General features: G+C 39.0%; 1 protein-coding gene across 5 annotated transcripts in view; it reads right to left on the reverse strand.

The window, feature by feature from the left end:
• The window catches only part of TEC (tec protein tyrosine kinase), a 47,242-nt gene continuing 21,885 nt past the window's right edge, over positions 1–25,357 (reverse strand). For 3 of the 5 annotated variants that reach the window (XM_018068881.3, XM_018068895.3, XM_018068889.3), the window contains exons 3-18: positions 19,312–19,413; positions 18,246–18,327; positions 16,626–16,754; positions 15,307–15,347; positions 14,658–14,839; positions 13,678–13,743; positions 11,885–11,939; positions 11,643–11,722; positions 10,966–11,099; positions 9,661–9,735; positions 8,719–8,890; positions 8,338–8,554; positions 7,750–7,814; positions 6,595–6,713; positions 6,101–6,258; positions 1–2,808 (exon numbers count right to left, since the gene is read on the reverse strand). In XM_018068881.3, coding sequence (XP_017924370.1) covers positions 2,731–2,808; positions 6,101–6,258; positions 6,595–6,713; positions 7,750–7,814; positions 8,338–8,554; positions 8,719–8,890; positions 9,661–9,735; positions 10,966–11,099; positions 11,643–11,722; positions 11,885–11,939; positions 13,678–13,743; positions 14,658–14,839; positions 15,307–15,347; positions 16,626–16,754; positions 18,246–18,327; positions 19,312–19,413 — 1,755 coding nt within the window. In that variant the 3' untranslated portion in view covers positions 1–2,730. Of the gene's footprint in view, positions 2,809–6,100; positions 6,259–6,594; positions 6,714–7,749; positions 7,815–8,337; positions 8,555–8,718; positions 8,891–9,660; positions 9,736–10,965; positions 11,100–11,642; positions 11,723–11,884; positions 11,940–13,677; positions 13,744–14,657; positions 14,840–15,306; positions 15,348–16,625; positions 16,755–17,371; positions 17,617–18,245; positions 18,328–19,311; positions 19,414–25,357 lie in introns of those variants that run through there. The other 2 variants (XM_018068902.3, XM_008927436.4) reach the window with 2 other exon arrangements.

Here is a 25,357-nt window from a genome sequence, read left to right on the forward strand (position 1 = left end):
TTACCTTTTATTAAAAAAAAAAAAGCCCCAGAAGGGGGTCCTAGAAGGAGAAAAAAGTGTCTGCTTTCTAGTAGCAAACATTTTACTGCAAAAAAAAAAGTTATTAAACTGTTATCATAGGTTCAAGTATTTCTTTTTAAAAAAGGATAAAAGCCATAATAGATGTAAATAACAGCATTTGGTTCTGTTCAGATGGATTTTTGACACCAACATTTGAAAAAAATCAGTAACAATAAGAAGGGGAGGAAGGACTGAAGTTGCTTAAGGGTGAGTGAGCTCATCCAGAAGAAAGGATGGTACAACATTTCAATCTGCCTTTGAATACATCAGGAGTCAGCAAGACAGCTGCCTCCAAAGGCATTCTGATCCTTTCTAAAATTAGCCACCTAAGGCTACATTCAACTAAAAAAGTGCATTCATTGATACACTGGGTCCCTCAGAGTTCCTGACATCCTAAGTATCAAATCCAAAAGCAGGTAGGCAGAAATTATACTCAGGTACTGTGAAAAGGCAGGTGAAAGTGTTGGATTCAGAGCACCCACCTCACTGAGAAAACTCCTGCCAGAAGTCCACATAGTTAGGGTGTGTTTTATCATACAAAGTAATGATAAATATTTAATTACTTTAAAGAAACAGGCTTAAGGTTCATTGGAAACTATTTATCTTCTGATTTTCCTATGCTTTGTTTGTGTTTTAAGAGAACATTACTTACTACTGTAAAATTCGTCATGATGTATTGTTGAAAGTGTTGGCAACACCATACTTTGCAGGATCTCCATGGTGAAAGTGGGGTTCAAAGGAGTAGTTAGGGAAGGAAAGATGAGCTTGGCTTACATTAAATGTTCCACATCATTTTTTCTACTACATGTAGAAACCCCTAGATTTTCCCTCTTAACAATACATGCTGTTGATACTGATTGGGGAATGGCTTGGACTCAAAAATTTGACAGATTGGATTGCATAGTTGGAATAATCTTCTGAGACTTGGTCATTAAGAAAAAAGAGATAGGCATTTAAACCTTTTCTGACAGTCTGTAACTTTTCAATGGAATACTGTCAGAAAAAGAAAGCACTTCTTCCAAGAGAGAGAAGGCTTCCTCCTTCTGAACATAAAGGTTTAGGCAAAGCAGTGGAGGGATTTAAGCATCTCCAAAACTGATTACAGAAATACTCAAATGCAAAAATGATAGAATGCATTAAGCTAACTATAGTTACCTTTAATAATTCAATTGGAAATAAAGTCCACCGTACTCCTCTCTGACTACTTGCAAAAGAAATTACAAAGGTTTTGTGCAATATATTTCCTATTATACATGGCACAAGAGTACAAGTAGCAAAAGAAAAAGAAAGTGTAATAGAGCTACTCAGGAGGTAGCTACAGCAAAACTGGAGTGTAAATACTCCTCATATCCACTTGCACAAAGTCAGATTAACTGAAACAGGCTTCAGCAAGGCTGTGGAGACACTGGCTTCTAGCAGAGGGGACATGGCAGGTAACTTCTAAAGAAAGTTCAGGCATTTCTGCACTTAACATTTCACTATGGCCAAATTAATTTAAATATATATCCATTCAACCATTTATGTATTTAGTATAGAGTGTGTATACACACAGAAATATACACATACATGGATTATCATAACACTATAATCATGTGAACAATTAGTTTGATTTATGATGTACTGACAGTAAATTATTTGCTAAATTAATTGGTCCCAAACACTAGTTAACATTCAGTTTATTTACACATGTGTAGTATGACATTTTTTTGTTATGAACAGAAGGGTTAGGTCACTCTATGTACAGATGACAGAAGAGTTCTCCTTAAACACACTTGAAAATTTACTTTGTTTCATTTACAATCCCACATATAGAGTTGTGTATTCAAGTGAGGGTAGGTCAAATTTCAAGACAAACCCCCCCACTTTATATAAATAAATGCATTGAATTTATATATTTACATTACATACAGCATATAAATTATTTTATAATTAATTCAAAACTTGGTACTATGATACACTGACAGACAGTTGTGCTGAGTCTTGGACTTAGTTTTCATTAGTAACATCAAGACTAACCATGGGAGGTCTCTGGTTCACCAAACAGCTTAGAATGACTTTGGAATATCACGGCTCAGTTCTGAAGCAAGGTTTTTAGAGTGTTACACTAAACTGAAGACTGTGCTGGCAACAACCTACTATGTGCAAATGAAAGAGACATGTTTTATCTTCTTGACGTGCTATAAAACACCCATCAACTGAGAAAAATAATGTTTCTGGAGAATCTCTGGAAATTTTTCAATGTCAGTAAATAGTAATTTATGGATACCTTCCATTTTTAAGCATGCAAATCACTACTAATACTACTGTCTGTGTAAAGAGAAACTCAGAAACGTGGACTGTATGTACATGAAACCAACCCACTAAATGCAAGTGAGGCTCCTGACCTTTGGTCACATTGTCTCCCTCCATAAGGAGTTCAACTTGCCAGCTAAGCAATGCTGACTTTTCAGAGAAAATATAGAGATTGTTAATATTGCTGAAGACACTGTGCTCATTTCCCAACATCATGTAAAACTCTCCTTTGTGCTTGAGTGGATTAGATGTTACAGGTTCCCCACATTGTTTAGCGACACCCAGCAGCTTACAGGATCAAGCTCTTTAAAAGAAATTATGTAGCCCCATCTCTGGAAAGTGGCTTTTTTTCTGTGCTTATGCTGCTGTTGTCTTTCTTCAGAAAGCATCTTCCCCCTCTGCAATCTCAATGATCGCACGAAGCAACTCTTCAAAAGTCGGGCGTCCCTCTGGTTTCTAAAAATAAAAAGCATGCACAGCTGTGATCAGAAATCAATAAAGTTTTGTTTATTTTGATAAAATATTGGTCATGATATCATTCTGTGGCAATGAATTTACCATTTCATTAGATATGAAATGCAAAAATATTTCCTTGTCTGGATTTTGGATCTGTCACCTAATCTCAGTAAGCAACACCTTTTCTTTATGCTTTGAAAGAGCATAAATAGCTCTTGCTGGACTACTCTTCATATAGTTTATTATTTTGCATAGTTCTACACCTTTTTATTTTTCTTCCCCATCCCCACTTTTCCCCAATGAACAGCTCTAATCTTTCTTTATGCAAGTTTTTTATGCTCCTAAGAGCTTTGAGTGTCATTCTCTGATGCCTCATTTACATCAATTTTATTTTTAGACCTCCAAAATTAGACCATGTCACAGACTTACACAAAAGTATCTTTCATTTACTCTATTTTCCATACAGTTCTTCAATGTGTTTTATTATCCTGTTTGTTTTGTTTATTTAAATATTGAATCACCATCCCTGGAAGTATTTAAAAGACATGTAGATGTAGCACTTACGGACATGGTTTAATGGTGGACTTGGCAGTTCTGAGTTAATGGTTGGACTTGGTGCTCTTAAATGTCTTTTTCAAGCTAAATGGTTCTATGATTCTAGGATTGTGGCAATACACTGAGGTAATCTCTTCGCTGACTGCAGGAGCAGCTAGACAGACAACAGTGGCCAGCTGGATGATGAAAGAAGAAGAATAAAATATTAAAGCAAAAATATTATGGTCCTGAGCCAGCCAGAGCTAAGATTAGTGTGTGTGAAAAGAAAGACAAGGTCAAGCTGGAAAGCCGCTTGAGGCATGATTGTTCTTTGTGACCGAAAGCAGTCACGTGCGCATGTGCTGATAAAGAAACATCTGGCCTGGCTTGATAGCTCGGACCACAATATGTTTGCTTTAGTATTTTATTCTTCTTCCTTCATCATCCAGTTGGCCGGTGTTGTCTGTCTGGCTGCTCCTGCAGTCAGCAAAGAGATGACCTCAGTGTATTGCCACAATCCTAGAAGCTGACCTCCCTGACACACTTAATTTCACATCTCCTGAGGGCCTGGATAGCTTGCACTTTTCCTCCATTTAGTTACATTTAGATTTGTATCACCTGATGAATTTTAAAGCCTGAGTATTCATTTCAGTCTACAAACCATTAATAAATTTATTAAATGAGGACTGAGGTACCTACAGTTAGTCATATTTCATAAGAAAGATTGACAGAATCTTGCCATTACTTGTGCTCTGTTGGTGATTTGCAAAGATCCTTTCTGTCCCACATAATCACTGCTTAGATTTTAATGTTAATAACCCTTTCTGAAATGAACAAATTTTCAACCAATTTGTGGATGTTCATATAAGTCCTATAAATACATTCAAAGAGCATTAATGATAATAATAATAAAAGCATTAGCAATAAATTATCATTGTTTTGCTGGTAATTTATTATTCCATTTCAAGCTGGTTACCAAGTACAAACAAAATGTAATGCTTTTTTGAATCACAGACATGTCTGTCATTCCACAACTCTCTAGGGCACTGTTGCTTTTAATGTATTTTTTGCTGTGTAAACCAACTGGTTTGTAAGTTTTAGATCTCCACCAGTTGGTATGGTAAGTAATTGCTCTCTATTCCAGTACCTTCTTCTCCAAGACAAGTGTCAGAGAGTATGTCATCTTGATTATTTGAAAAGAGCATTTTTTCCACAGCTGACCCTGTGGCAAGGACTAACTGGAAATAAATCACAGAATGGATAAGGTTGGAAGGGACCACAGTAGGGTCTTATGATCCAACCTCCCTGCTCAAGCAGGGTCATCCTAGATCACATTGCACAGGATTGTGTCCAGATGGCTCTTGAATATCTCCAGTGAGGGAGACTCTGCAACCTCTCTGGGGAATCTGTTCCAGTGCACGGTCACCCACACAGTAAAGTTGTTCTTCCTCATATTCAGGTGGAAGTTCCTGTGCACCAGTTTCTGTTCACTGCCTCTTGCCCTTCTGCTTGGCACCACTGACCAGAGTCTGGCTCCATCCTCTTGGTATCCTCCTTTCAGATACTTATAGACATTGATGAGGTCCCCTCTGATGTCTCTTCTCAAGACTGAACAGTCCCAGCTCCCTCAGCCTTTCCTTTTAAAAGAGATGCACCAGTCTCTTAATCATCTTTGTCACACTCCACTGGACCTGTTCCAGGAGCTCCACGTCTCTCTTGCCCTGAGGAGCCCAGAACTGGACACAGCACTCCAGATGTGGCCTCACCAGGGCTGAGTAGAGAGTAGGGTCACCTCCCTTAACCTGCTGGCAATACCCTTCTGAAGGTACCCCACGATCCCAATGGCCTTCTTGGCTGCAAGGGCCACTGCTGGCTCATGGACAGCTTGTTGTCCACCAGGACACCTAGGTCCTTCCCTGCAGAGCTGCTTTCCAGCAATTCAGCCCCCAAGCTGTACTCATGCATGGAGTTATTTTTCCTCAGGTGCACAATCCTGCACTTGCCTTTGTTGAATTATGTAGCTCTCTACACTCTTGGTTTCCTTGATTACTCTCTCAAAAATAGAGACAGCCCATTAAATGCACCTATCTTCTTAGAAATTTTCTGTTTCAATACTACAAAAGTTGTTCCATTCTAATTTAGTTTCTAAAGTATTAAATTTGAGTTAGCTGCCCCTTTGACTTCTGTGAAAATTGTACATTCAGTATCTTTCTGGGTTAGGAAAATTAATAGTAGAGTATATTTTCATCTTTCCTTATAAACGTTGGAATTTGTATTTACATTCAACTGCAAGTTAATCTTTACTTTCTACAGAATTCATAATCAGGTAATGAAGTATTCCTTTAAAAATATTTTCAGTCATTCTAACTTGGTTCTGTAATGACTAATAAACTGAGGCAATACAAAATCAGATTCTCCACCTCTGGGCCTTTCTGACCTTACTTTTTTTGGTACCACTATTTGAATGCAGATATAATTGCAATCAGCGTAGATTAAGCAATTATTTAATTTTGTTACTAAATGCCTTTGCATACTTAATCTGACAGTTCATTTATTTCATAAAAATGTCTTCAGTGCTTTTTCTTATCACAGTTCTAGTTCATCTGCAAACCAGGAGGAGATCTTTGTCTTATGAATAAACACATGAATAGCTCAGAGAGTTGGATACACTCAGAATGCTGCTTTAGAGAAGATTAACTACTGTTGCTAGATTTACCTTTATTTCAATTCAAAGACAAAAAAATTAAAAAGTATATACCTCCTGCCAGCACATCATCATCATTTCATACACCGGCTTGCAGGCTAGTTTGGGCCGATACAAACGATGTCCTTGGCTAACCATTGTTACCACTTCATAGTTGGAGCTTTTTTCAAAGGGCATTTTTCCTTCTGTAAATACTTCCCACATTAAAACACCTGGAAAAAAATTAAAGAAAATAAGAAAAGTCTTAAACATACGTGTTTATTTTTAGCCCTGGACTTAGGATTTCTGATAGATAAAAAGTTTGAGATCCATATTCTAGAAACTGTTCACATTTGTCATCACTGAAAATGCCTTATTCTAGTAGCATGGTTTTTAATAAATAACAGTACTAAAGGTGTCTGTGGAACTTTATCTGATTGTAAAACCATAGCAAATGGTTTCTCTCAGCTTCTTCTCAGTTGTCTGATTCCTTCCCAATAACTGGAGCTTAACGGTTATAGATAAAATATAAAACTGGTGCTTTCTCTCCATGATGAAACATTTCTTACCAAATGACCAGACATCTGATTTGCTGCTGAATCGGCTGTAATTAAAAACTTCTGGGGGGCACCATTTCACAGGAAATTTAGCCCCTGAAGAGCTTGTGTATTGGTCATCAAGGACATACCTAAAAAAAAAAAAAAAGGCAGACATATCCTTCAGTCAGCCTCCAAATCTGCAAAAAACCCTGAGATGAGCTCAACTGCTTAGAGCATGGTGCTAATAATACCAAGGCGAGGGGTTCAATCCCCCTATAGGCCATTCACTTCAGAGCTGGAGTCGATGATCCCTGTCTAAATCCCTTTCAATTCAGAATATTCTGTGGCTCTGTGAAATTATAGTTTAGTTTTGGATTGGAATATTAGAAGCTCACATTGCCACCTAATGGCCATGACGTTAGCATCACACGATAAAAATAGCTTCCCTGGGGCAGTATTAAGGCTTAAGTCAAGACACAGTTCATTTTTCATATTACCTCAGAATCCTTTCTTGTGATTTATTAGCTACACAGGTCTAAGCTGCCTGCAATTTAAACATCTGTATTATGAGAGAAAATGAGGCAAAAGCAGAAATTTCTTGTTCTTTTTTTTGCCAGCCAGTGTGAGTTCAGATGTCAGGGGACTTGCAAGCTCAGCAGCACAGAGAGGTGGCAAAAGCCAAGAGCATGGTCAAACCACGGTGCTTTAACACCTTTCTTGGAAGAGCTGCTCCCCACCACTGCCTCACCCACACATCACCCACGCCAGTGCCAACAAGGGCAGGAAATTAGCCTCCCCTCCAGATCTCAGCACCTCCCAGCCCTTCAGCTAGCACAATGCAACTCTGAACCATCTACTCCCCAAGAGGATCTGAAACTCACTGAATAGCCTCTTACTAACATTTATTTACCAAAATGCAGATTAACCATTATTTCTGCTGTCTAATAAAAGCTCTAATATGCCTTTTTTAAAATGAGTAGGGAAATCAGCACATGATCACCTAAAAAATAAGCTTTAAAGACACTGGGAAAAAGAAAAAAAAACACCAAAGGCTGTTCCCTAGAGAGGTCAAAAAAATCATTTTTGCAAGTAATTTTGCTCAGCCTATGTTGCCATTGGGCTAAATAGAAGGGTTAGGTGAATTTTTCCAAATTCCCATAAATATGTTGGTACACTCAGACATACCTTGTCATTCCAAAATCTGACACTTTGACCACTCCTGAGTCACTCACTAAGCAGTTCCTGGCAGCCTGCAAAGGGAATGGTTAGAGTTGGATGAAAACTTACAGTCTTTTGCAGACAAATTACAACAATATTTGTCCTCACTGCAAGTTCACACATTTACCGAGTTCAGTGGTGTATTTTCATTATAAAAACTACATGTGCATCTCCACTTGATAGTACTATTTTGACAACTAGACCATTTTGTAAAAAATCACCAGAAAAAAAATTATTACCTCAAGGGATTCATGAGTGGTGAAAATGGCACCAATACAGAACAGAGGCTATTACATTAGCACAAATAGCTACTAAGTCTTTATAAAAATTTCAGACAGATTTTATTCCATTTTCTTGGGAGAGAAAAATGTCTCATCATTTTCTGCACAGAGCAGTTTTAGAGACTTGCTTAGACCCTAGAGAGCCAACTTCAGTCACTTAGAACTTTCTGCAAGAACAAAAGTAGTTGTTTACAAACAGGCTGTTTCAAAAAGGAATAGTAAAGTTCAAAAATAAAAATTTCAAAGAGGAGTATATTGCTTAATGGGATGTTACCAGGTCTCTGTGGATAAAGCTGTTTCTCTCCAAGTACTCCATTCCCTCACATACATCTTGGCACATAGTGAGCAGGATGTCTTTACTCAAAACTCCCCGTTTTTGTCTCAGGTAATTGAGAAGGCAGCCATGCTCCATGAACTCAGTCACGATGTAAATGGGTCTCTGTTGTGTGCACACACCATACAGCTGAACTAATTTAGGATGTGTTAACTTCCTGAAAAGATTGAGATCATGTCATTATTACTTCCTCCACACAGTGCTAGCTCTCCACCCCACAAAACTGCAAAAGTACCACCTACCCCAACTGTTTTATTTATAATCAGTATCTGACATCAGAGACCTAGAACTGGAAATAAAAGTGCCAAGCACACAACTCACATCATTACTTTAGCTTCTTCAATGAAATCCTCTTCGTACATTGCCCCTTCCCGTATTGCCTTGATGGCCACTTTATACTGTGCTCTCCATTTCCCAAGGCGCACTACTCCGAACAGACCACTCCCCAGTTCTCTCATGAAAGTCAGTTCCGAGGGATTAATTTCCCATTTTTCTATTAAAAAAACCAAGGAACAGCTAAGGAACTGGTAGGTGATAAGGAAGAGGAAAGGGAAACTGGATTAACAGCAAATTAAGGATTTTAGGGAGAACATGTTAGAATTAACTTGAAAACCAAACACTCCTATATCTCACAAAACAAACAAACTTTTAGGTAGACATGACATTTAAGCAACTTCTGACCAACACAGAAGTCAAAATTCAAACTTTCCTGAGGCCAGCAATTACATTCTGATATTTTCAGTCGATTTCAACAAACTGCCACCATAGAAAATTGTGCCAAAGTGTAGAAGCTGCTCACATCTGATGTGGCACATTTAAAAAAAGCTTATTGCAAACTTACATTTTAAAAAATTAATCCCTCCACAAAGATCAAAGGTCCAAGACGGAGTCAGAAGCCTGGAGGCTAATGAAGGAAGTAAAGGCACAGCTCTTTAATCAGACAGAGCTCAGGGTATCCACAAAAGCATGGAGGAAAATACTGAATTCCCCTGGAGTACCAGTGACACGCTCTGCCTCTCCGCACTGCTCCCCTTGGCACCACACACCTACAACCAGCTGTGGTGCCTTTGCATACTGATACTCCATGCAAGGGCTCAAAGATACACCTGGACCAGTGTAAGTTAGTATAGCCAATCACAGTACAGAATTGGACCTTTTCAAAATGTTTAGAAGATATTTTAGCATCTTAACATAAAATCATAGAAAATCTTAACATAAAATCATTAGAAAAAATATGTGTAGATGAATACAACACGCAATCACCATAGCTGAATCCTGCCGTTGTTGGTGCTGTCGTCTTCTTTGGGGTCACTGGGTAACGCAGCCTGGTAACAAGACCTGAGGTTCAATGATAAGACACAGTTTACTTCTGAAATAGTGCCAGGCAGCAACTCGGCCACTTGTTCACTGCAGACTCCAACCCTGATTAACAGTCAGCTTATTGTTATATACAGCTTTGACCATATTTTCTGTTATTGCACTGTCTTGATTCTAAATGGCTGTGAGAATTACACAAGCCCTCACTACATCTAACTTGTTGCATCTTCTTTACTGGTGAGAGATGGATATGGATATATGCATACATATTTGTGCTTTACAGTTATGCTGGCACCAAAAGAGGCTGAGAACACCTTTCATAAAGCAAATCAGAAAGATTATCTAAAATGCACAATGTTACTTGATCATTTCTCTTTCAGACATATAAATCCCACATGTTTCACATAGGGATTTTATATGTCGCATGTTGAATTAGCTGAATATATTCTCATAAATATATTTTCAAAACTCGATACGACAAAAGGAATGAAGCAATTAAAATATGTAGAAAAATCATTTATAATAAATGAAAAGTGGGCTTGTGTTTTTGTGGTGTATTTTTCAGAAACGCATTTTCCAGAATATCATCAGGAAATGCTGGGTCATCAGAGTTTGATGTAAAGATCTGGAAACCATAGGTCATAAGGAAAATTTATGCACAGACTGGACTTGAAAAAAAAAAATACTGTATCAGTATATGTGCCTTGAACTCAATTCCTAAACTCTTCTATTATACAGTGGGCAAACACCAGCACCAGCCATCAGCTATAGATTTGAAGTGAAATAGGGATTTCTTGAACAACACGTTACTGTTCTCCCCATCTATTTGCTATATAGGAAGGTTAGATCAATTCTAAGTGGCAGCAGCCAGCAGGTAAAAATCTAGTGCCTGGAGAGTATTTTGGGGAAGTACCATCCCTGTCCATCTGCTGTGGGTTACAGGGAGATGATAAAGGCACTATATGGGGCCAAGTGAATAATTCCTGACTTGATACAGTATTTCTTCTGTTACTTTGGGGACAGTAACATATCTATACATTTTATATATATATATATATACACACACACACACCTTTACATAAAACCTTTCAAATGATTGTCTGCATTGAAATAATGTGAAAATGCAGTGTTCCATGACTTCCCTTGAAAAGAAGGATCTATAAAAAACTAAAAATTTTCATTAAAACCCTAAAATGCCTCACTCTCCTTTTCAAATCAACCCTAAGTGACAGAAAAATCCAGTCCATCTACCTGCTGCATTATGTTGATGATACTCAATTATGTCTGGAATGGAGTTAAAGAGATGTTTTTCTGCCAGGTAGTACTGCTTTGGTGATGTTACTGTTTCTTTTATATGATAGTGTCTTACTCCTGATGAGCCTTCCCTGGAAAAATAATAACAATAATATAAATTAATAATAATACATTGCCATTTGTTGTGACCTTTTTAAGAGGAGCGCATTGACTAGGAAAACGAAGCTGAAAGGGCCCACAGAGATGCCCAGTGTCACACACTTTGAGAACAGCTTGAATGTCAAACATCCCAAGCACTGGTGACTTGCCTTTATCTCAGTGCTCAAACCAAGTTGAAGATTAACCCAGAATAGGTTAATTTTCAGCCCAGCAAGCTCCCCAGTCCAGCTCACACACCTGACATAAACACAGGCTGGAAGGAGGGAAAAGACCAAATGGGCTGAGAGAGAAAAACTTCCTTCTCTGGGTAGGGGTTTAGGTCTCCTCTGGTTTAAACCAAATGTGGCCTAACCATGGAGCTGAGAATTTCATTTTAATCACCCATCTTTTCTATCACATCAGCCCTTGTTTCTTTATTGAGTTCTTTCCTGGGCTTTCCCCCATCCAATGGATTTAGATACAGATACAAATAGATTCGGGCAAGACAAGGTATGCAGAGCAGAACAGAAACTCACCCTCCAAATTTTGTATAAAGGGAAACTGTATACAGGCCAGGCTGACTGGAGTCTCTCACCACAAAACCACCTTCTTTATCCTGAAACACATGCACATTGACGGTTTTGTAAAACTGCTTTTAAGCTACATGACTCTTTTACTTGTTCTAGGATATGCACTTGCCAAAATAAGCCTCCGCTTTAACAAAAGAAGCTACTTGAAGCAAAACACACAGCTGATACTGCAAGGCTGCTGTGCTCACCTCATTTCTGAGGAGCTGTTCTGCCTTGCTTCTGTTCAGGTTTCGGCTGTACCACCTGCAACGCAACATCAGTAAATAAAACTTCTCCAAGGTGCATGATTTACGTAAAAAGCTTCTAGCAAAGTATTATGAAGCTACAGATTCAATAATTTTATGATTAATGAAGATCAAGAATTCAACCTTTGACAATGTGTAAAAATCAGTGTCTATTACACTGTGCAGTTATCCCATAAGAATGCCCTGAAACAAATCCAGAGAGATCCCACAGAAGCCAACAAAACTCAGGTAACTGATACACATTTTCAGAAAAAACATTTTTTAAACATTCACAGGCTGATGGCAGTTGCTGCGAACAGCAATCTGAGGGCAAGCTGGCAGCCCTGAGGAAGCAGCTGCCTGCACACTGGTCAAGCCACCTGTGGAGTTGGCTGCTAGACTGCTATGTCATTCAATAACTCTGTGGTTGTGGGCTTCCAGGGAGAACCCACCTAGCAAAGAGGAGGCTGAAATTAGGTGTCACAGTTACACATCCCTGAGCTCTGTGCTGAATGGGCAGGTGAAAGCAGCCACAGAAGCACCAACATGTCAGTCAGTCACAGAGAATATTAAAAAAAGGAAAAACAGGCAGCTCGCAAATGGTGTGGTGCAACTGTTTTGAGCTATGCTGTCATGGTGGTAACCAAGCAGGGAAGTGGCACAGCAGCCTTTAATCAGATTCTGCCTGTTCCGGAGACAGTGGTTTCTTGCAGTTGGTAGATGACCTGGAGTAATGCTCCCTGGATTGCGCAGTGACTCAGAATTACGGCCCCAAGTTGGTAAAAGCACAAAGTGGCTGGACCAGATAAGGCAGCTCAGTTCCTTCCTTCCCTTTCTGCTAGCCCTGAAGCCCAGCCTAGAGCAGAGCAGAGGTCTTATCAAGAGCCTCTAAGATGAGAAAGCAACAAAGAATTCCCTCTAGTGAAGCTGAGGGCAAAATCCCAGACAAAATTTCACCTTCTGTCAAAACACAGGAGTAGGAGCCAGAAGTAGCTGAGAGCAGAGTTCTGGAGATACTAATGTAGTTTTCTAAACTGGTTTTAATTATTATTTTCTTAGAGCTCCATTTTATCTACAAGTTATTAAATATGTTGTAAGTTCTCAGGCACAACAGTTTATGCTGTACTGATATTTGAATATCAAGAATAACAGGTTCGGATACTTTGGTGTTAAATTTTATCCAGATGTTCTTAAGTAAGTGTTCCATGATTAAATATTAATGGGGAAAAGTATTTTTTTTAAAAAGCTAGACATCTATAGCTGTTAAGTAAATACGCTGAGACTTAAAATGCACTGAATTACGTATTTTCTTGAAAATTTGAGCTGCCTTCCAAAATCTGTTAAGTTTACTTTGAATGATTTCCACTGTTTTCTGCTCGACTATCTTACTGCCACAGACTTTGGATAGAGATGTCACTTTAATATTAAAACAACATTCAGCACACTTATGATGGGTGAATTTCCTTTAAAGTTTTCCTTTGTCTACCAGAGAATTAGGAGGGCTTTCTTTGCTTTAACAGTGATAGCCTAAGTACTACGTGCCTGATGGCCATCTCATTGACTTGATCTTACATTAAAAATCACAACATAATCAATGAGGAGAATCTCAAAAAAATATATGCCTATTTCAATTGTTTAACCTCTAAGTTCTATCATATGTAAACAATTGCTTCCAAAATGTTAAAAATACATTGTCATTCTTGAAGTATGGGTTTGATTTTATGACATTCCAAATTTTAATGCAAATATTCACTTACTCATATTGATCAAGGTTGTTGGACTTCTTTTCTGTTACATAGTTGCTTGGAATATATCCTTGTTTTCTAAAAAGATATATGACACATAATCTGAGTGAAAAAATGTAAAATTGCATGCCTAGAAGACAGTGTTTCATTCTGCTAATTACCAGAGGTCTCTCAATACAATTTATATACTACTGACCCACCCACTCTACTACTGATTATGCAGGACCTAATTTTCCACAGCAACATTTCCACATTCACTTTCAGCACCCTGGGAGAAGTGACATGGGAAGCAGAAGTGTCCAACAAAACCAGCAGAAAGGGTGAAGGAGAGTAACCCTCTGCTGCTCTGTCACTTCTGCACTCAGAAGTCCCAGTCAGTCACGGGAAATACATTTTGGAGCCTGCCACAGGCTGATAACTCATAATTACCTGTACCATAAGGCAACAGGAACCTGATACATATTGAAGCATGAAAACTTTCATCTTTAAAACCACAGGGAAAAATTTTAATTCAGGGAATGTAAAGTTGTAGTCATTACAATTGTAACTCTCAACTCATTCAAAGATTGTCTCTAAAGATACAGCTATTAAATAAAACTATGATGATTATTCAAGTCTGGAAGTCGGAGCCTGCTGAGCAGAGTGTTAACCGTATTGCTCCCTAATGAGATGGTCCTCAGGGAAGTGGGAGTACTGTACCAGTCTAGCAAGGTTTTACAGGATGGCTGGTGCCTTAATTGGGAAACCATAAAGTCAGATAGAAAACATAACTGGAAAAGCATCCAGTTCTGCAACCGTCTTTGCACACAGGCCCCAAAACCTATCGAGTACCGCACTTTTTAAAATTGGTTTCTGTGTGGGAATATATGAATGAGATTTCAGGGCTGGGGTCCAAAGTGCAGTTATTTGATGACATATAGTCAATATGAACTACTACAACATGGAAATAGCCTTATGAACTTCATAAAAAAAAATAAGGAACTCATCTTTACCCATATTTGTCTCTCGCCCTCCACCAATGAATGTCGTTCTTCTCAATCACTGTATATTCTTCACCTTTCTCTAATCTTAAATCATGATGTTCTGTAGGCTCAAAGTCATACATTGCTACCACTATCTCCTCCTCTTCATTGCCATTTTCTTCAACTGGAGGAACAGGTGGTGGAGGCCTTCGCTGAAAACAACACAACACTATTATCATCCCAATCTGCTCCATTTTTCCACCCCACCCACCTTTACCATCACACCAGTGCATCCTGGAGGCAAAAGCTGGGATATTCCTGAGTTGTCCCAGGGGGAAGCTGTGGTGGGGCCCGAGGAGGCAGCTGGATGCGTGGCAGTAAATCACATAGGTGGGTGGTACCCATGGGGCTGGTTTGTGCTGCAGCTCTGCAGATGCCAGTAAAGGGCAAAGCTGGCTGGCATGTTTTTTGGCCACATCTTCCACCAGAAGTACAGACACAGCTAATAGATACAGCTAAATTTCAATGGGATTTTTTTTACCCTGTGACAGAGCATGATGTCCACTGATGTGTACAGGAAGAGACCTTTGCTCCAGGATATGGAAAGAATCTCAAGAAATTTAAGCACTGTTTCAAAAAGCAGCAATTATCTATTCAATGTTTTAAAGACTCTACCTACCACACTTTTTTCTGGCATTGGAGAGGACAATCTCATTACATCTAGAAACAAAGCACAGAAGAGGATTTATGTCTATCCATTTAGCTATAAATTTAAAAATTAAGTAAAAGGTTTAAATTTCAGATAAGGTTTTAATACCTCAACAAGCCTCCAGGATGGCTTAGAAAAGCAAAGACAACACCAGTTAAGCAAGAGGAAAAATGATTAAATATTCTTGTAAAAACATCCTAAATGAGCCAGCAGGTTGCATTCACCACAGATTCAGCAAAGTCTGTGCCACACCACAGCATGCCACAGAGAGCCCTGAACTGCTCTTCTATGCCCCTGACCCCTGCTTTGCTAAACAAGGCATAACAATTGTATGTATATTTTTATTACATCTCTCTGATCCAGAAGTATTTTTCTCCTGCACTGCCTTTTTTCAGCAAATACAAGGTTGAGCTGTATGTCATGCTTTACATTTTACTGAATAAGAACAGCCATGAGCCAGTGTTTATTCTTTAGTCTTTTACTGCAACTAAATCCACAGGTCCCCACCCACTACCATTTAAGGCACTGACATAAGAAATCATTGAGTGCCACTGATTTAAATGGGAGATAAGCAATGGCTCCATTTCTTTTCCTACTATGGAATTTTCCTTAAACCAAGGACAAAATAATAACTATATCCTTTGTAGGACAATATTGCAGTGCTACAGCAGTGCATGCATGAGCATCCACTGTTGAATAAGCAGAATCTGCAATTTGGATGCTGGAAGATGCACATGCCTACAGAAGTCACAGCTCATCCCAGTTAATACTGGGACATTTACAAACCTCTGAGAAAATTCAGTCCTGTGTCTGTAAAAATATTAAACCTTCTTTTACTGTTTTTAGCCTGGTGTAGTAACGCTGAATGTAATACAGGTATTATTCTTTCACATGGGTTAATAGAGGTTTTAATAAATAACTGAAGAGCTGACAAGATTTCTGGCTGAATCTTTTCTACCATCAGGTTTTATCCTCAGTCTGAGATAAACACTTGGTCAAATAAGTTTGAAATGGGAGAAACAAATCAAGTGAAATGCAACCTCAATGATTCCTTTCAACTTTCTGTAAACATTTTTTTTTTGGCAAGGACATTTTGCTGGTCTTTCTATTTTTTACAAAATACTTGGAAAGGAAACAAACATTTTGACTTACTTTATGCACAGTATCAATGACTGAATCTGCTCTATAAATTTGACTAATATCCAGGTCATTCAGGGGTGATGACAGTATCATATAAAAAAGCAGAAAAATATGCCAGAGCAACTTCATATGAAGACACATGTACTTACTGTTTTCAAAAAGATTGTATTTTTCACAGCCAGGAGCTAATTTTTCTGTCTGTCTGCAGCACTGATAAATTCCCTCTGTCCAGAATTTAGGATGATATTTTACCATTATATTGCTGTTGTTCTTTATTTCTACAAGAAGAAAAAGAACATACAATGAAAGACACCAAAAAAAAAGTTTACAAGAGGGTAATTTTTAATACGTATTACAATATCTTTGCCCTTACTTTAGCATTGCTTCTCTTAAGCGCTTTCTTGCAAGTTTATATGGAGGTGATACAACAATCATAGAGGATATTTTTAGGGTAATAACATAACTTTACTCCAGAATGGAGTGCTGTCCTCCCCACCTACAACAGCCATCCCAGCAGGGTTTTGGTGCACCCATGAAAGGAGACCCAGGTGCCCATCTGCACCGTACGAATCATTCAGGCAGCAGTGAAGGCTCTGGGAGCTCTGCCTGGTCCTTTATTACTGCTGCAAGAGTCTCAAATTCCTCTACAAACAGTGTTCTGGAGGGAAAGATAGCTGACATTTATCTCTAGTCCATGGCACAATTCCTGAGTTTGGTTTGAAAGGCTCCTTACCCCCATGCTAATGGCTTGCTGAGTTTCAGAAGTCACTCCTTGACCTGTGATCCCCAGCCCAGAAATCATTTCTTATTATTTTACAGACCATCTGTAATTAATGTGAGCATCTGATGGTGAAAGAGAGCATTAAGAGGCTCATGAAAATAAAGCTTTACTCACTGTGATAGAACTTATCAGATCACATAATTTTACATGGCCCACAATCTTGTCTAGCTGCATCCAAACAAAACTTTTGAGTGATGCCATTTACTAGCTTGGACAAACTTTTTGATGATTTACTCATTGTGCAAAACCAGAGAGTCAAATTCTGATTGCAGCTGGACTTCACAAAATCAAATCAGTCTGGATGTTTGATACTCCCAGTGCCTGTTATCACACTCTGTGTATGCAAGCGATGAGCTGGCCTAGTAAGAAATTATAATTGGTGGATATAAGCAACAGAAGCTCTAACATTTTATTTTTATAATTTGCTGGGGGTTGATGCTGGCCAGCAGCTAAGCATCCATGCAGTCACTTGCCCACTCCCCCAACCCAGCAGGGTGGGGAAAGAATAAAAAGAGCAAGAGATAAAAACTTGTGGTTTGAGATAAAGACAGTTTAATAACTGGAAGAAAGAAAAAACCCCAAAGGCAATCACTCACCATCTCCCACAAGCAGACCAATGCCCAGCCAGTCTCTGAGCAATGGCCAATATGGAAGCAAAAACACCCAATCCCTGTCTTCCTCTACCCCAGCTTTTGTTGCTGAGGACAATTTTATATGGTCTGGAATATCCCTTCCGTCAGCCCAGTTCTGCTGTCCTGACTGTGTCACCTCCCAGCCTCTTGCCCACCCCCAGCCTACTCACTGTGGGGACAGAGAGGGAAAAAGGCTGTGCAAGCACTGCTCAGCAGCAACTACAACATGGTATGTTTTCAACAGTGTTTTGGCCACAAATTCAAAACACGGCACCAAGTTAACTCCAACACATCCAGACAGCTAAAGCAAAGGCATCTGCCTATGTCAGATGTTACATATAAGCAATTCCCATTACCTTCTTTCAGGTTCTTCACCCACTGATCCCGGCTTTGTGCACTCGGTGCAAAAATATAAAGTGTATTAGCGTCATATACAACCTGAAGGGAGGAAAGAAATAATCAAAATACATTTACCTTGTAGTATTAACTTATTTTTGCCTCAGGAAACAGAGGAAACAGAATAAGACTAATGACTGTTGTATTTAGCAAGATTAGTGTATTGAGGCAGAAAACGCAGAAACTGGGAAAGGTTATTAAGGTTTATTATTCATATATGATGCTTCCAGGAGAATAAGGAAGGATTTTGTAATGGTATCTATCTTGACAGCATTCCATAAAATGCTTCACGCTTTGCTTTGTTCATTCTTCACCAGGTGTTTTCTAAAAACAGCTCAATTCAATCATTACAGCTATTTAATAATCAGACATCCTTTGTTCCAGCCATTTCACAACTCCCTGCAATTCTGTACTGCCTGGGGTGACTCTTCCTTTTTTTTATTTCACTGCTTGTATTGCTCTGGAAGAAAGGGATCAGAGTCCCCTCTCCAGCAGTGGAATTCATCCTCACTCCAACTATTCCCTCTACAGTAAAGAGGCACAGCATCCAACCCACCTTAGTTTTCTTTTTCCCCTCTAAGCAATTTGTTTTCTGTGTTTATTTCCATTCAATTCACAATGAAAATAAAGCAACAAGTTTTATCTTGATTTTCTTATTTCTAAATAATTTAATGGTAAAGTTAATTTAATGTGGAAGACTGAAGACAGAAAATGGGTTGCCAGCTTACTTGTTTTGGAGGATGACCAGGACTTTCCAGTCAAAACTCAAGCAGAAAGGATGGGGAAAAGAAAAAGACCAAGTGTATGAGGTACAACTCCCAAGGGAGGGGACTGCAGGGGGAGCAGAGCTTGCTGGGGATGGGTTTTAACCACTGATCCTGAACTACCTCCCACCAGTCCAAAAGAGACAGAAAATAGGCTCAGTATTTAGGAGTGACAGCAATTTTAAGGGAAGTTACATCCAAATGACTTGGCACTGTTGAAAAGAGCACTGTAATTTATATATTTTATATAAAAGAAACATACCTGAAATGGATATTTATTTTGACAGGGAATAATACCATCACTTTTTACAACTTCTACACATTTAATCCTTGAAATATCCACAGATCCTTTTCTGTACTTTTTCTAGAAGAGAAAACCAAAAAAATATTAGTAAAAAATAACCAATTTATTTAATTTCCTTTTCAGCAGAGACTTCTTGCTTTCTTTTCCATTTAAAAATTGATATTGTTTTAGCTGCAGAAGTCATTTGAAAAATATCTCTATAGAGGATATAAATATCTACGCTTGTGAAAGTGCAGAGTACAGTAAAATTGCTTAGTGAAAAATACCACTTCTTCATACAGAAAGTTTCCAATCAGTTGTAATCATAGGCTTAATCTACTCTTCTTTACAAAAAATAACTTGAGTACAGAAGAAGGAAGAGCTTCCCTTTGGCTGATTTTAAATTATGATTAAAACTGGTGAAGGAAATAGGTGCCAATGCATCATCTCATCTGGTCACTCACTCTGTTGCTGAAGTGCTACCACCATTTGGTGGCTACTGCTATGTTTCACCAAGTTTCCAGAGAAACTGGGATGCTAAACAGGCAATACAAGTCCCTGATGAGGCAGGAAGCAGAAGACAGACATGTCTGGGCCAAGCTGGGGTCTGTATTGAAGGAACTTCTTCGACCAAGGCTAGCAGAAGCCCAGAGAAGCAAGGGTGAAAGCAAAGATATCTGAGAAGATTTAGGTCACCTAAACTGATATTTATGAACCTTTTAAAGAAGGCAAGGGTGTTCGGTAGGTGCTGCCTACAGCATAGAAATACACTGTAATTCAATGCTCTGGAGAGGCAGCCCCTTGGAAGAACAGCTCATAATGGGAGGGGAAGTGTACTGGGCTTTAGCCTACACTGAAGTCTCTAAGGAGACTGTATAGTGCCACCTCTCACTTCTGGGAGAGCCAAATCTCTAATAGGAGAGGAAGTTTCTTCTGGAATCTGAACAAAACAAAATCACTAGCAGCTCATGACTGGTCCTGAATTAACACATATCAAAAGTTTTGATTTGCAAAGCACATCCAAAAAACATCCAGTCCAGAGTATGGCTTATGAAAGATTGACACTGTTGACACAATGTGGACATAATCAGTAATTACTGAATTATTTGAGACATGCCAATCCGTACTCAGCTGCCCTCTTCTCTCCCAAGGTTGGAAATTTCAGCCCAATAGCAGAAGTCTGGTACAATCATAAGCAACTGAAAACACAGTCTTGTAAACAGAGACAAAGAGCAACTACAAATGTAGCTGTCATAATTCCATCATCCTAGAAACATGATAGTTACTACCCATGGAAGCTTGATCAGCACTTAAAATGCATATAGCACTCTGTCTCTTATGTAGGTTGCTGCAGAGAAAGCATGCATGAATAATTCATGCCTGTCATGGTCAGCATCAGGAAGAATGACAGGAGCTAAGTTCAGATAAAGCTGTAGCTGTTACTTAATGCCAAGAAAACCAACACACACAGAGGGATTGGGTTTTCTTTTTATGGTGAGGGTTTAATTAACCATAAAAAAAAAAAAAAGTCAAATCATAAACATTACCACGAGCTGTACTACATAGATATATCATGTAATGCTGAAAAATAGTTTTCATCAAGTATGCAACACTGGATTTTTACATTTTAAGTCTTCTGTTTATTTTATGTGGGTCTCTTCCAACTCAGGATATTATATGATTCTATGGTATCCCCTTACTTGAACACTGGCTCCCTAAAGTAAAACACACATCCCTGCAAAAGCCAAAAACTGAGTTGCTGAAGTCTACAACACTTGGTACAGCAGGCAGTACTGCTTCTCCCTCAGTGACAAGGGTCACTGTGCAGCAGGTTTGGCAGTTTCAGGGCTGCCAGATTAGCCAAGACTGAATGGGAGACATTCAGTAAGTGCTCACTCAAACAGAGGATACAACTGCCAGGAGGATGAAGGACAAGAATCCAACTAGATAATCATCTAACATTTGGGGGGATAAAATAAAGGAAACCCAATGATTTAAAGCACATCATTCTTGTAATTGTATTTCCTAAATCATCCCTTTCTACATTTTTATGATTTAAGATGGTTCAGTCTGCTTCACCACAAGATGTTGAATTAAGCCACCTCAAAGTTGACTCACAACTCAATGCAGCAAATTAAGCCTAACATCAGAGAAGACTATTCTTTTTTTGCATATTTTATAGATTTTCAAAAAAAGCTTACATATGTGAAATTAAATACAAATCTACTGCTCCAGACATGCTTCAGATTACATCAGAAGCAACAGTTATTAATGGCCACCAGCCTTCAAATTGCCAAGAGTGAAGCTCTGTTTTAGCTCAGCATTACTCACTAAAAACTGAGGCACCGAAGCAGGAAAGGATGACTCAAGAAAAGTGCTAGAGAGACCACTGCAATTCCTCTCTCCTCCCTACTTAAATGATTTCCCTTTGTAATAGGACACCTAGCATACCATCACTATGTTGCATTTATTCTACCACCCAAATGCCTTGCTCTAGACCCAGGCAAGCAGCAGACATGAAATGCAGAATTAAGGGAGAGCTCAAGCCCTGAACCAGTTGGGAAGCAGAGGTGCAGGCATGAACCAGCCCTGAGTAATCCACCCAAACCACTCTTTCCAACAAGTGACCTCTGCTACAGAGGCAGAATTAGTACAATTAGTACAATGGCTAATCATTTGCCAATGCCAAATTCTAGGAGGCAGAAGGACATTTTTAAAGTGGTGTTCTTTGGAAGGTGGAAGATTGCTAACAGTAGAAAAAGGTTAGATGCACTGTAGAAACAGTAGTATTTCACCAGAAGATTCGTGTATGCTGTCTCCACCTCTTTTCCAAAGATAGATATACACCTCTAGAGGGAGGCCTATAGAAGCAAATATGGTTAGAACAGTAATAAAGGTATAAAAATACTATATCCCAATAAGGATAACAAATAGGTAAAATATGTGCTCCAAAGTCGCACTAAAGGTTGGGGTTTTGTTGTGGGGTTTTTTTAATGTACCTGCTTGCTGAAAATAACAAAAGGGAAGTGACTATATAGAAACTACGATATAAAGCTGGTCAAAATGCAAAATGCCATACATATTTGCCTATACTTCAAAAAATTGATTTACAGTTTTAGAAGCCCTGCTCCTTGCTCACGATGAGAATGGCCAGTCCAGGCATTAAGTCTTGGTTCCATGCAATCCAAACAGAATAAGCTATTTCTGTTTTTTTTTAAACATATAAAACAGCAATATTAAGAAATCATAACACTAGACCTTTGTTTTCAGATATGGAACAAACATATCATTACACAATTCCTTAAAAGAAATAATCTAAGAATACAGGAAGACAAGAAAAATCTAAGTGTTAAATAAGTGTAGAGTCACACAGCTGATCCTCTGTACACTTAGGATTACTCCTCTGCTGATTACAGCAGCTTTACACCTTAAGAAGCCCATACCCTCACTATCAGATAAAAATATTTCTTCCTCTTTGCTGATGAAGATATTGTGCTGTTTACCCTCACAAAAGTGTGTGTGTGTTGGGGGTGTTAAACAATACACAAAGAACATTACATTTCGAAAAAAAAATCTCAATGAAAACATGCAGAAGTTAGCCCAGCTGTCAAGAGATATCAAGATTTGTCTCCCCCATGCTGTCTCTTTCTCTCTTTCGTTGCTGTTCATATTATTTCTTTCTCCTGTGCTTACCCCCATGTAGGAACTCCTGAGGTCACCAGCATGTGACCCATGGAACTTGTGCTCTCAGAGCTATAGCAGGTCACAGCTTTACTGATATCTCCTTTTATGGAGCTGCTCTACAACTTTACAAAACCTCGAAAAGCCTGGCTAAGTCAACACTGCCCGCAGACAGCTTCTGTGGCAGAATATTTGGTTCCAGAGCCAAATGTAAGGGTATTTTCATTTTTGGTTTTTGGTCGGGTTTGTTTTGTTGTTTTGGGGGGGAGAGGTTGGGCTTTGGGGGTTTTTTTGTTTGGTTTGTCAGGTTTTTAAATAGTATTGCCATTTAGCAATAAGAAGCACTGACTGTATACTGCTGCAGTTCACTCTTGAAGCAAGCAATTCCTCCTTATGCAAATATAATGACTGTAGCTAGGTGTTAGATGGCCACATTTTCCATTCCCATATTTTCCAGTGTGTCAGAGGTGTTAAAGAACGCTCTGTCTCCTTTCAATTAATTTTTAATATTATTTTAAGAGAAGCAAGTATCAAATATTTTTATTTACCTTTCCAAAATGGCCAGAATTGATACAAAAAGCGAGAGGTGACTACTATTCTGATCTCGACCTGATCCAATATCTGACTCCTGAGAAGAATTTAAAGGGGAAAAAAAACAATCAAACAAAAAAAACCCACAAAAACACCTGTCTTGCAAATTAGGAAACTGAGAATCCGTTACCATCATCTGGCTGCTCAGCAGATGTAAGCCACCAGAACTGGAGAGACTGAAAAGCACAAAAATTAATTATCCATCATAGAACTGATACAACTTCCTAACCATGACTATAATGCATTTTCTATAATTTACTCTTCTCCTGCAACTGAGAGGCAGTCAGTCAAATGTACACAACTGCAGTTATGATACATTGCTGCAACCACACAAGAGTAATGGACACAATAAATCAGCCAGGTCTCCATCCATATCAGGCCTTAAATAACCTACAACCTTCCAGCTGTCAAAGTAACCAGCACATCTCTTTAGATTCTTTCAAACAAATCTTCTCGTCTTGGTTTTCTCTGAAGTCCTCACAGAGCTCTGAGTCTGCCCAGTCCAGTCTGCCCAGTTGTAGCATTTCTGGCCTGCTTTTTCCCCTCTCAGGGCCACTGCTCTTTCTGCTGGGTGACATCTTGCATTCAGCCACCCCCCTAACACAGCCTTCATGCTGTCTAACACTAGACTTGGACAACCCAAGCCAAAAAGAGAGGATACCCAAGTTCACAGGCATCAATAGGTGAGTGACCAGAACACAAGAGAGGACCCAAGAGGTCACCTAGTCAAGGCACCAGCACTCCAGGTGGGGTCTCACCAAAGTAGCAGGGCAGAGTCACCTCCTTGATCTGCTTTTGATGCAGCCCAGAAAACAGCTGGCTTTCTGGGCTGCAAGTGCACATTGCCAGCTCGTGTCCAGCCTCTCATCCACCAGCACCCCCAAGTCCTTCTCGGCAGGGCTCTCAATCTGTTCCAGCCTGTATTGGTACTGGGGGTTGCACTTGTTCTTGTAAAACCGCACGAGATTCCCATGTGCCCACTTCTCAAACTTGTCCAGGTCCCCCTGGATGGCATGATGAGTGTCAACAGCACCACTCAGCTTGGTGTCATGTGCAAATTTGCTGAAGGTGCACTCAATCCCTCTGTCTGTGTCATTAATGAAGATATTAAATAACACTTGTCCCTTTTGCACTTGTCCACATTGAATCACATTCTATAAAACAAAAAAAGCAAACAACCAAACCCACCACACACCTAATCCCAACATACCACTTGGATTTCTAGACTTGTTTCTTAAAATGCTTCTTCAAGTTTTATGTCACCTGAGAACTCAGTAAGCTTCTATTCCAACAAATCACTAGAGAAAATATTGCAATGCAGAACAGGACACCCCATTCAAGACAAGCTTTCAATCTGAAAAGAAGACACCAATGCTTATTCAACACTGTACCAGTTTCCCATGTGCTCTGCAATCAGATTTACATTAGGCTTTTATAGGTAATTTCTAATGTGAAGTACATGTGAAAATGTGTCACACATCACTGTCAAAAAAACCTTATTGGAATGAAAACACAGGATATCTGCTGCTTCTCTGCAACCCACAAGACTTGTTACCACATGGCAGAGAGAGCAGAAATGTCTGAGATTATTTTTTGTTTCTTCGTTGGTTGATGTGCAATTTTTGTATCTTCCAGGTAATTTCAACAAGCCTGGTTTTTCTCGCACTTTTCTTTAAATTATCTTCATAGATTACAGTTTCTCAGCTTCTCCTTTGCACTTTTTTAAAACTACGTCTTCTCTAGCCTTCTCTCA

The sequence above is a fragment of the Manacus vitellinus genome, unplaced genomic scaffold (genome assembly GCF_001715985.3).
Source record: "Manacus vitellinus isolate BGI_N305 unplaced genomic scaffold, ASM171598v3 scaffold_0_pilon, whole genome shotgun sequence".
Taxonomy (NCBI): domain Eukaryota; kingdom Metazoa; phylum Chordata; class Aves; order Passeriformes; family Pipridae; genus Manacus; species Manacus vitellinus.